This window comes from Muntiacus reevesi, chromosome 6, assembly GCF_963930625.1.
Source record: "Muntiacus reevesi chromosome 6, mMunRee1.1, whole genome shotgun sequence".
In the NCBI taxonomy this organism is placed as follows: Eukaryota; Metazoa; Chordata; class Mammalia; order Artiodactyla; family Cervidae; genus Muntiacus; species Muntiacus reevesi.
In genome coordinates, this window is record NC_089254.1 from 45,834,264 (window position 1) to 45,846,826 (window position 12,563).

The 12,563-nt window shown below is 41.3% G+C and overlaps 1 protein-coding gene across 2 annotated transcripts in view; it reads left to right on the forward strand.

Moving 5' to 3' along the window:
• Window positions 1-819: 819 nt before the first annotated feature.
• The window catches only part of HBP1 (HMG-box transcription factor 1), a 29,623-nt gene continuing 17,879 nt past the window's right edge, over window positions 820-12,563 (forward strand). Inside the window, exons 1-2 of one of the 2 annotated variants that reach the window (XM_065939838.1) lie at window positions 820-862; window positions 10,683-10,866. In XM_065939838.1, coding sequence (XP_065795910.1) covers window positions 848-862; window positions 10,683-10,866 — 199 coding nt within the window. In that variant the 5' untranslated portion in view covers window positions 820-847. Of the gene's footprint in view, window positions 863-897; window positions 1,021-10,682; window positions 10,867-12,563 lie in introns of those variants that run through there. The other variant, XM_065939839.1, reaches the window with a different exon arrangement.

The window sequence follows — 12,563 nt, forward strand, 5'->3', positions numbered from 1 at the left end:
GGCATTCAAAAAATCTCGGGTGAACTGAACAGAGTCGGCAGAGAAATTTCAAGCTGTTGTCTAGGGAGGGGTGAAGCCAGGCTCAGGATAAAGGAATGTTAAGTCTTCCCACTGGACTCCAGCACCACCTTTATTATCCCTATCATGCCTGGGGCCGTGATTTCTGGGTGACTGGGTCCCCCTCGAAGCACTGCTTCCGCTTGTGCAGTCATCTCCTTCCCCTCGCACTAAAACAATACCTTGGCCTCTTGCCAAAATCTGAGCCGCAAGCGACTCTGGCTGTTTATGGCCCGGAATGGGTGCTGCGAGAGGCTTGAGGCTGCTCTGAGTGCTAGCACAGGCCCAAAGGAAGAGAAGAGGCAAAAGCTTTAAAACACTCCCTTCCTCCGCCCCCTCCTTTTTGTCCCAGACACCAAAACAAACGAGCTGATACACGTGTCCCTATGACTCTTGTTTACTATCAAGACTGCACCGTGCACGCACTTCTGGGATACGTAGTCCAACTCGTTCCTCCGACGTGCAATCTCGGAGAGAAACATAGCCAGACCCAGACTACGAACCCACAATCCATTTCGGAGGCAATGTTTGGCTGGGGTCCCGGGAGTCTCGGCAGCAATCCAATCCGAAGCGCTCATCCTGGTGATTGACACCCCGTCTTCCCCAATAAATACAACACAAAAGTCAACACAAGCCCGCCCACCGAGACGGACCACGGTACCACCCAATAGGAAGGAGAAATGAACGAATGGCAGTGCCGCAGGCCAATAAGAAGGCGAAGGAGCAGGGCGGAGGCTCAACCCCCCGGGGGTTTGAGGGGAGGGGGAAGACGAAGCTTGAAAGATTGGTAATGGCGACGGGTTTGGTAAGTAGGAAAGTTTCGGTGGAGGGCTAAGAGCGGCGGCAGGAGCAGTAACGCGCCCCGGGGAGGCCGGCGTCAGTTGGAGAGGGGATACGCGAGTTGCTGGTGGTGTTGTCGCGGCCGGGGTGGCCCGCGCCGGGGCAACTTACACTCCGCGGCGGGTTTGTTGTCTTTCTGTTCGGGAAGGGGTGGGGGTGGGGAAGGGAGGGGCAGGATCCCGAGGGTATCTGGCGACCGGGTGAACTCGGGTCGGCTCTCCTCTTCCTGACGGCGGGGGCAGTTAACCGTCCGATACCGGCCTGCGGCGAACCCACCGGACTGGCGCTTCCCGCGAGCTCACCTGGGCTTCGCGTTGGCGCGGTCCGTGGGGGTCTTGGGGCGGGGGCTTGGGAGGCGTCGGCGAGGACGGCGCTCTGGGCCGGGTGGCGCGGTGGGTGGCCGGGCCGGGTGAGGAGATGGGGCGGGCCTGAGCGGGGGGAAGGGGGCCGACGCGACTCTGGGGCTGCCCAGGAAAGTTTGACTTCAACTCCCCGCGAGTGGGCGGAGGGTCGGAGGTTGGCCCGGGGTGGGCGGCCGGCCGCGGGTGGAGGACTCCTGTGAGGCGCCGCCTCTTTGGGGGCCGAGAGGGGCTCGGGCCGAACTGGGAAGCTCGCGGAGCCCTTGGGCCCCGGGGCTCATTGTTACGCAGTTCGAATGAATGGACTCCTTGGCGCCTGCGCGGTGGAGTTGAGCCGAGGGGAAAAACAAGCCTGGAGTCCAGGCTGCGGTCACATGATGGGGGGAGGGGAGGGGAACGCTATGAATGGCGAAAGAGGGTGGGGGATGGACTTGGCGTGAACCGGGAGGCACTGCCTCTGTGTGACCGAGATCGAGGCTTGGCAGGCGGTTTCAGTCTCCGCCTTCCAGCCTATGCTGCTGCCCCAGGCGGATTAAAACAAAAAAGACAACTAGCGAAATCGACTGTCGGGGCCGGGTTTTTGTAGTTCCTTCAAACGCTGCCTGCTGTCTAGGGGAGTTCGCTCGCCGCCGTGCATTCTTTTGAACACATCACCTAGAGTGAATTCTTTAGTAGGAGTTTTCAGCAAGAATCTTTTGTAAAGGGAGCTCTGACTGCGGGGAAACACTCGAGAGTCTTTAATTCTGGGAGCCAATGATGCTAAAGGGAGGAGGTTAAAAGTCAGTTGTGTATATACCAGGAAGTGTTGGAGTCCTACCAGCAATTCCGACTGAGTGTATAGATTTATTTCCCTCTAACTAGCAGTAACAGGTGATTCCTAACAATGATTTAGTGAAATTAAAGTTACTTTTGGATAATTAGAATAGTTGTAACATTTGTAAATATTTTCCTATTTCTTTCTATTGATAATGATCTACATTTGTGATGTACTGCTAGTTCTTTCAGTCTCTGCTTTTTGTTGTTACTGTTTCTGCTGTTTTCCGATTTAACTTGCTGAGTACTAGGGTCAACTGTTGAATTTCCACGATTGAACTACTCAGTTCTTGCTGAGTAGGTAATATTTGACACAGTTTTAAGGAAATTTGAATTATAGTCAAAAGAATTCAATACACCCAATGTATTTTGGAGCTTTTATACTTTTGAGAAAGCCAAAACAAAATATTTAAATTATAAATTGACAGTACATTATTTATAGAGTGAAATTTTGATTTCACTTCCTGGTTTTCATTTTACTTAGTTTTATAAGCGCATTTACTTATTAAAAAATTCAAAGATTTTATTTATTTGGCTCCCTGGCCAGGCCAACCAGGGAACAAACCCTTGCCCCTTGCAGAGGAAGTGCGGAGCCGGAACCACTGGTCCCCCAGTTACCTTTTTCAACTTAGAAAAATCTTCCCCTTAGTTCAAAGTTACCTTCTCCCGGGATTTCCCACAATTTTCCATGTTTCACAATGCCTGCTTCTCAGACTTCAAAAATGGTACTAACACTTTAAGAGTTGTTTCCTCCACTGTATTTTAATTTTTTCGGACCGTTTCCCCATTACCCAAATGACCAGTGATGTAGGCAAATATCCTGGGATTTATGAGGGAGGAGCTAGCTGGTCTCCTGTATTTCTGTTTGAAATGAAAATATTAGTACTTTTTTTTCTGCCGTAAATTATCATGTTAATGAAACGATACCAGGTATTTTACATGTATTATCTTTTAAGTATGAAAGTGAATATTTCCCTGGAATGAGAAAATAAATCACACCAGATATTTTTAAGTTGACAAATACTTTATATATCACAAAATTCAGGAAAAATGATTTTCTTTTATATTCTTGTTTGTGCCTAACTCATCAACAGTAATCATATACCTTCATATTTTGACCTGCATTTACTTTGGTATTTCATATCATAGTTTAAACTGTCATTTTCTGTAAATAGAAAAAATAACTTTCTCCTCTAAAGTTACTGGTAGTTTAGAGAAGCTTTTCTCACAGGGTGTTAGACGTGAGGTGAAGATTCCCGTGATTCACACAGTGACTTGTTTGCGTACTGTCTGCGCTGACGGCGCTCTTCAGCAGGTTACAGACGGCTTTAGTGGTGTGTGCGGTGTTCTCTTCAGGTGGCAGTATTTTGGGTCAGATCAGCAGAAAACGAATACGAACGTCTATAGATGTATTTAGCACTGGGCAGCAGTGACTGAGGAGAAGGCATTGGCAGCCCACTCCAGTGTCCTTGCCTGGAGAATCCCAGGGACGCGGGAGCCTGGTGGGCTGCCGTCTATGGGGTCGCACAGAGTCGGACACGACTGAAGCGACTTAGCAGCAGCAGTGACTGATAAGTTAAGGGAATGCTTTGGAACCATTAAGAGGGTGTGTCACATAGTGTCTTTAATACTTCTGATAATTTTGATATAGGTAGATACAGGTAGACAGGTAGACTGGTCCCATTTTACAAAAAAGAAAACTGAGGCATAGAAGTTAAACTGTTCATAGTCATATAACTTTTCTAAACTACTACCAGTTAACTGTAAAATATTCAACCAATTAGGGAAGAAAATTATTTTTTCTATTTTATATGTAGAAATGACAGTATAAGCAAGTGATACTCTACAATAACATTTTATGGAAAGAATACTACCCACTATTGGGATGTGCTTTTTTTTTTCCCCTATTAACATCACGGCAAACTACAGTTGTAGAAATCTCTCTGAAAGAACTGCATAGAGGCCCTCAACTGCTTTTGGTGTCGTTTGTGTTTAATCTAGTTTGTTATGGAGGTTCATTTTAGCTTGCAATTGCGTAAAGTAAATAAAGTTGCTCAGTCGTGTCCGACTCTTTGCGACCCCATGGACTGTAGCCTGCCAGGCTCCTCTGTCCATGGGATTTTCCAGGTAAGAATACTGGAGTGGGTTGCCATTTCCTTCTCCAGGGGATCTTCGCGACCCAGGGGTTGAACCCAGGTCTCCAGCATTACAGACAGACGCTTTACCGTCTGAGCCACCAAGTAATACATTTTAAATACCACTTCAGTTTCTCCTGTTAGAGATGTAACATAATTGCAAATTATCATTTCTTCACCTCCTTCCCCCAAACAGTTGGCGCTTCATACAGAAGTCCTTCGGGATTATGGGAGGCCCAGAGAAGATCCTTTTCCTTTTTCCATAATGAGGATGAAAAGATAAAGATTCAGGGAAGGCCAGGCACTTGAATGTAATTGAAATTAGATGTCTAATCTGTGTTGGTCTATATCTTTTGTCCTTTTTCTCATTTTGGGGAGTGGGAGGCAGGGAAAATGGTCTGATTCAATCATCAGAGCCCTGTTTTCCTCATCCAGAATATTACTGTTTTGAGGGGGTTACACCGCACACCATGTGAGATCTTAGTTCCCCGACCAGGCGTTGAACCCTTGCCCCCTGCAGTGGGAGCACAGAAGTCTTAACTCAGCCACTGGATTGCCAGGGAAGTCCCTCCTCATCCAGAACAGTACTTTGTTCTGAGCTTTATATGATTTGAAGTTTATACAAAATTAGATGAAGTATGTGGAAATGCTTGGCAAATAGCAGGTAGGCATTTTGTAAAACCTAATTTCCTCTTTCATTCACTGAAACTCGGTTATTTCTAGTCATCTCTTCTTTTCCTTTTATTGAGATTTTGTGGATATTTACTTCTGAAAGTTTGCAAAACAGATGGAATAGGGCTGTCTCATCTCCAGCCAGTAAAAATTTGTAACATTGACCATGACATTTCAGAGTACAACTGCTGGAGAATTTTAGTCTTTTTGAAAATCACCAGTCTAGTGAGAATTGACATGTGCAGAGATAACTAAAATACAGTATGTGAAGTCGCTCAGTCGTGTCCAACTCTTTGCGACCCCATGGACAGTAGCCTGCACCAGGCTTCTCCGTCCATGAGATTTTCTAGGCAAGAGTACTGGAGTGGGCTGCCATTTCCTTCTCCAGGGAATCTTCCCAACCCAGGGATCGTACCCAGGTCTCCCGCATAGTAGACAGACGCTTTACCTCTAAGCCACCAGTGAAGCCCTAAAACACAGTATGAGCTATGTCAAATCCTATAATACCAAAGCAGTATACAATAGCATGAATGAGCAATAGTGTTAGCTCTACCAGGAAAAAGTTGAAAGAGAAGCTTGTTTCTCAAAATGAATGTTTAATTGGTGTGATGTATGTGAGGAGTTATTTTGAATATGGATTCTCTGGTGTTCCTTTACTGTATCAGAGACTTTGTTTCTCCCAAATAGTTTGCCAAAAACAGGCAAAAAACTTACATTTGGTTTGAATTTTGATTTCGTGTGTGTGTGTGTTTCCCTCGAAATAGCTCTTGTGAAATCAGTAGAGGTACCTTGAGATTAAGCGACCTACCTCAGATTACCTTTTTCTCATTTTTCTTTTTTTTAAGAGAAAATGGTCTGATTTTCAAGTCTGTTGCTCCTGTTTACTGTACAGGTTTAGAGAAGGAGAATCTCCACTATCTCAAGACCAAACTTTTGATAGCTCTGAGCAATAAGAGGTACAAACAGTGAGAGGTACAAACACAAAGAACGCAAGTTCAACAAATATATATTTGATACTTTTGTTGTTTTGAAACCAAAATGTTTTTTCCAACTTCATTTAAGGTGTGTTGTGATGGGATGTTGGTAGATTACTAAGAGTGCTGAAGAGATGCTAGAAGTTGCAAGGAGATGTGAGTGCCCTCTGAATGGTAACTGGGCACTTGGGACCTGCTGAGGGAGAGAACAGACCTAGCTGGGAAGAGTTCTGCAGGTGGTGGGACACAGCAAACTAACTGCGGCTCTGCTGAGGAGGTATACATGTCCAGAGCAACTCTGGGAAAAAGAAATTTTTCATGTTTGAGATGGCAGCTTGGACTGATTTATGCTGATCATGTCTGTGTGTGAAACATGTCCAGTAGATGTTCATATGAAATTTGAGTCATTAAATTAAATCGTGTTGTGTATCCTTAGGATGTCAGAAAGTTTTCTATGGAAAGGGTTAAAATCAGCTAAACTTAATATTAGCTGTGCCAAGAACCCACATAGAATAACTAGTTCTTATTGGGGCATTACTAAATGAGGAATCTGCACTGATACTACCAGTTAGTTATTTCATGGGGTAGGGGGAGCACCTTGCTGCTTTTCTGGAGGGAACTTTCATTGGGGGGCCTTATTTCGCCTGTTTTTTTTTTGGTGGGGGGGTGGCCTTGCCCTATAGCTTGTGGGATCTTAGTTCCCTGACCAGGGATTGAACCCATGCTCCCTGTAGAGGAAGCATTGTCTTAACCACTGGACCACCAGGGAAGTCCCTCATGCGGACTCTTGCAAAGGAAGCTGGGAGTGAGTAGCATAGACAGAAACTGGGAATGTGAATATATTATGCTCTCAAAACACTCTCCCTTAAGGATTTATTATAGATGTTCTTGCATACTCATTGTGTTTCAGTATGATTTTTTAAAATAGACAAAAAATGTTTGAAGTATAGTTCTGATTATGTTAGACTTCTGTTCAAAAATTTGCAGTGGTTCCCATTGTTTGCTAGTCACTATGAAAATACTGGCCACTCTACATTGAGAGTTTGCTCTTTTAGGTACCATTATAAGCTTTTGACATTTATGAGCTCACTGAGTTTTTACAACAACCTATGTAGGTGCTTTTATTATTTCTATTTTATGAATAGGGCATGAAGATTTTAAATTGTCTAGGGCACGTAGCTGGCAGGTAGCAAATATATAAACTCAGGAGCCTAGTTTCAAAAAAAAAAAAAAAAAGCGGCAAACCAGTTTTCCTAAACTAGAATTGAAGATTGTGACCTAAACTAGAATTGAAGATTCTACCTTACAGTCTTATTATTGACAACCAGGAGATATCCTAGCCTCTGGCTTCTATGTTCTTCTGATTTTATCCAGTACTTTGCTAATTCTGAGTTTGCTCATGTGAGTTTCTCTCATTAGGAGCCTCCCTTCCTTCCTTTTTTACCCATTCATAGCCAAGCCCTGGCTCCATAGAACTGCAGTCGTTTGCTTCTGTCTTTCTACTCAAGTGTAGGTTCCATGAGATTCATGATAAACTGTTCATCATTGAGTTTCAACATTATACCTAGTAGAGTACCTTGTACATAATATGTATTAAGTGACTGAATATATTATACATATATACACACACATTCACACATATGTTTAGATAAAAAAGGAATATGGCAATCATTTTTAGCCTGCTGGTTCTCCCAGTGCACCAGGAGTTTGTTTGAATGAAAACAGGTAAAAACCAGTGCACAGGATTGTATCTCAGCTCAAATAAATCACATGCTCTGGAAGGCAGGGCCTGGACATCATTGGTTTGAAGCAGACATGGTCCTGTGTGCCTCCAGGGTTGCAGATCACAGATCAAGCTAAGTTTGCTGAGCTTTTGCAATGAGAAAGTGGAGGCTCAGAATCAGGATTTGGCCACATATGCTTGAGAAGTCAATTTGCGTTACTAGCCACATCTCTTGTGGCCACCAATTTTGCAGGAAGCTATTTGTTATACACTAGCATATTTGCTGTAATTATATCATAAGACTGTGATTATTACATAATAGATTGTACTTAATTTAAAAGTGTTCATTTCTTGGGAATGCCTCAGACATCTTTTAGATAAACTGTTATTTGCTTAATGGTATGATCTGTGACTTTTACTGAGATGTGTTGGATAATTTATCATATTTTGCAGGGAGGAAATTACCAAACTGAATAGCTAGCTGTCTGGCTCCTATTGTTAATTATTTTCAGTAACTGTTCTGTTTAGGACATTAAGTATCCAAAGTATGTGTAATATTGCCCTATGTCAGTCTAGGGATAAAAATTTTTTAAAGATCATTTTACTTTTTTTTTTGGCTCACTTTGTTTCATCTTTACAACTGCTCTGGGAAGAAGAGAGAATAGGTGTCATGAGCCCTGTTTGCATATGGAGATACTGAATTAGTGAGAAGCTCAGTCATTTAGGTCATAGATTTAGTAAAGTGATCAAGCTGGAATCAAACCCATGTTTCCTTACACCTAGCCCAGTGCCCTCTTCACTACTCCATAGTACGTCTTACAGTTTATGTTGTGTAAGTCTCCAAGTGTCCAGGAAATGAGTCATATTTGAGGAGTACAGGCAGCAAGCTGAAATAAAACACTGGAAATAAAGTAAGGCAATGGTCAGTTCAGCTGTATGTGTCAAAAGCCTTCAGTTCAGTCGCTCATTCGTGTCCGACTCTTTGCGACCCCATGGACTGCAGCATGCCAGGCCTCCCTGTCCATCACCAACTCCCAGAGTTTACCCAAACTCATGTCCATTGAGTCGGTGGTGCCATCCAGCCATCTCATCCTCTGTCATCCCCTTCTCCTGCCTTCAATCTTTCCCAGCATCAGGGTCTTTGCAGATGAGTCAGCTCTTCGCATCAGGTGGCCAAAGTATTGGGAGTTTCAGCTTTAGCATCAGTCCTTCCAGTAAATACCCAGAACTTCCTTGCAGTCCAAGGAACTCTCAAGAGTCTTCTCCAACACCACAGTTCAAAAGCATCCATTCTTCAGAGCCCAGCTTTCTTTATAGTCCAACTCTTATATTCATACATAACTACTGGAAAAAACAAAGCCTAGACTAGACGGACCTTTGTTGGCGAAGTAATGTCTCTGCTTTTTAATATACTGTCTAGGTTTGTCATAACTTTCCTTCCAAGGAGTAAGCCTTAGAAGATGTTTAATTGCCATCCAACCACTAATCTGTCTCCTGGAAGTTTAAAGAAATAACCAGATGTAAACAAATACTTAAAAAAAAAAAAGAATGTATAAAGTAAGAGTGCAGAAACTGGGAACATGTTTAGTAGTAGGAGGGATAAGTAAATTTTGATAATTCCTGTGATTATACATAATTTTTAAAAATAGATCTTTGAAAGAATTAATGCTTATGAACAGGCAAATGCTTATGAACTTAATGTTAAGAAAAGGTCTCATTTATATATAATATGACGTATGAAGAAAAATAAATGATTTTGTTTAGGTAAAATGTAGATGTCTGTGTGAAAAAAAGATTGGATTATTAGATAGTAACATCAAAATGTCCCAGTAACTTAGGTTGGTGGAATTAGAAATAATTACTGTATTCCTTCCTTCTTTGCTAAGAAAAGCTTTTATCTCCACCCCCCCCCCCCACAGTGATCGTATGTTTTATAGTCAGGATAATGTTTCATAATAAAAAGAAAATTCGTGAAAAAAAGCCTTTGTAGAAAAAAATGTCAGTGTGTGTTGGTGATTGTGTCATGACTTAGCTTTTGGTTTAAATATTTTTTCACTGCATTTTTTGATTAGCCTGGGCTATGGTACTTGACTTTTAGTTCCTGTTTTTTTTTTGGCCATGCCACGTGTGATTTGTGGGGTCTTAGTTCCTTGACTAATGATTGGACCCAGGCTCCTGGCAGTGAAAACACCGACTCCTAACACTGAACCAGCAGGGAATTCCCAACTTTATTTTTTTAAGTGACTTTTAACAGCAGTATATTTTATTGTTTTATTTTGAGGAAAAAACTATGTTATGTTAGAATTTTGTGTGTTGGTATATTTCATTAGAACTTTTAAAAATGAAATTTGGGGTAGAGCCTGAGAAATCAGGAAATCTTCCTGCTGCTGTCACTCATATTAAATAACTAATTTGATCATTGTTCAAAGGCAAGAATGTAAAAGGTATAACCACATTTTAGTTTCGTAACAATTTAATTGGTAGACATAGTTGAGAAATTATTTAGGTGTATCAGTTTATATTGTTTTCTTCATTGTTTCAATTTTGTAAGCTTGAGATAATGTTATATTTACTGTTTGTTTAGCTAAATTTCCCATTATTATTATATATCTTTGTAAAAATAGTAGCCTTTTTATTTTGATTAGATTCCAAATTCTCATTAAGAAAACATTTTTATTTTTATGAGAAGTATAATATATGTCCACTTTAAGAAACTCTGTTTTACTTTATGTTTTTGTTTTGGCCACGAGATCTTAGATCCCCAACCAGAGACTGAACTTGTGACCCTGCAACGGGAGCGTGGAGTCTTACCCACTGGAAGTCCCGAGAAACTCTTTCTTAAATGTTCTTCAGAGACTGTAGCATTACACTTGTTCACTTTCAGAAGATGAGAAAACAAAATAGTGAACACAACTGATAGAGAAATTAGAATCTTCCAAAAAAGGTGCCAAAGAGAGTGGACCTTTAGTCGTCCCATGTGTAGCAGTTTTGAGGGGGATACAGATAGCAATATATGATTAAAGATAACAACTTTGTGATGTCTCTGATTTTATACTTTCGTTATTCCAGATCACATGACTTAACTGTTTTCTCTTGTATTATTTTTAAGTCGGAGCACCATAACATGGTGTGGGAAGTGAAGACAAATCAGATGCCTAATGCAGTACAGAAACTCCTGCTAGTAATGGACAAGAGAGCTTCAGGAATGAATGACTCATTGGAGTTGCTGCAGTGTAATGAAAATTTGCCATCCTCACCTGGATACAACTCTTGTGATGAACACATGGAACTTGGTAAACAAAATTAAGTTTTTAGGGATCTTCACTGAGATTCAGATTAATTTTCATGTTTAGCTAACTTTTCCACCCACCTTGAATTGCTAAAAAGTATGTTAAGTTTTGTACACTAGGAATTTTCAGTGTTCTCTTGTTACTGCTTGTAAAGTATTATTTAAACCAACATAACTTTGGGCTATTTATGGTTATCATAGAGATTCATTTACAAATTCAAACTCAGCTGTCTTTGTGGGTAAAGATGAGCCTTTAAACACCTTATGAAAACCTATGGTGTGGCTTTTCAAAAGATGTTACTTTTGAAATATCCTTGTAAGCTCAGCAAATTATGCTGGCTATGCCTTTATGCCTGGTTTGTTGGTATGATGGGGGAAATTCCAGTGGACACTTGAAACTGGAGGATTAGACATTTGTAATTATCAGTACTCTAAACATGCATGATGTGTAGAACTGTGTAGGTTTGTTGAGATATGACTTTGAATGTTACTGCTTTGAGGTAAGTGTTGAAGAGAATAAACAGCCGATGAGTGAGCTTGTCTTGCTGCCCACTTTTCACCTTGGCTTTGTCCCCATTTAACATGAGTTTTCCCCTGATGTTCACAAAATCCGAGATGTGATTGTCCTCATTTTATAAATGATGAAATAAAGGAAGTTATATGGTAGAGTCTTTGGGAATTTGAAGATCTTAAATGTCTTGAGAAATAACCTGTTGGCATGCTAAGGGTTTGCTGAGCTCAAAATACTTATTGAATGGTGGTTACTGTTGAGTAGGAAAGTATCATTTCAATCAAGTACTTGGTTCTCCATTGTTACATTTTAGTTGGTTTCAGAAGGAAATCAGGAACCTAGGGCTCAGGAGGCCAAAAACTTTTACAGCCCCTCATGACTTCAGTTTAAAAGTAGATTCCTTAACTTGAAAGACAGATATGAACCCTTCACTGTAAATACAGAGGTGATAGTCTAAGAATGATGTTGGCAATGAGGGAAGGAAAATAGCTCCACCACCATGGGCATTACAGAGTGGAATTATCTTAAGTTGATGTACTTTGGCTTCTTTGGGAAGGGAGGGATACCTTCTAGTAGGTTTTATGAATGGATATCCTGAATCAGGACTTGGCAGACATTTCTGTTTTAGTGAGTTATTCTGGGATGTTTCATGAATAGGAATGAGTATGTGCTTTTACTGTGACAGTGTAGGAGAGCTCTCAAGTCTACAAGAGCTTCTGGGTTTATATATTGAAGAGACCCATTGGATCCATAGAGTTTACAGGCGTGTGGTTTCACAAAGGGATTTTGTTGTTTTTAAGGCCTGCAAGAGGCTTTTTTTCCCAGTTCAGTTTTTTAGAATTCAGTCTACCTTACAGTGTAGTTTTGGCATGAACGAGAGTGGTCCTTGGGCACTCTTTCTGGTTTTCTTTCTTGGGTAGCTTAAAGTCTGTCATGAACTACCTTTTGAGAACATACTTTTGGAAAATAATAAATATTACTGAGTTTAGACTATCTCATTAAAAAGAAATAATCTGGTGTCGATAAAGTTGAATAAGTAGTACCTAAAAATTCCTATGATCTAAGTTTCATCTTTGAAAATTGTTGTTTTCATTTATTGTAGTAATCTTGTTTAACAGATTCAGGTGTTATGAACAATAAGTACATATATGCACCCATAAAATGCCTTTTTCCTCATTAGCGTGGTAACA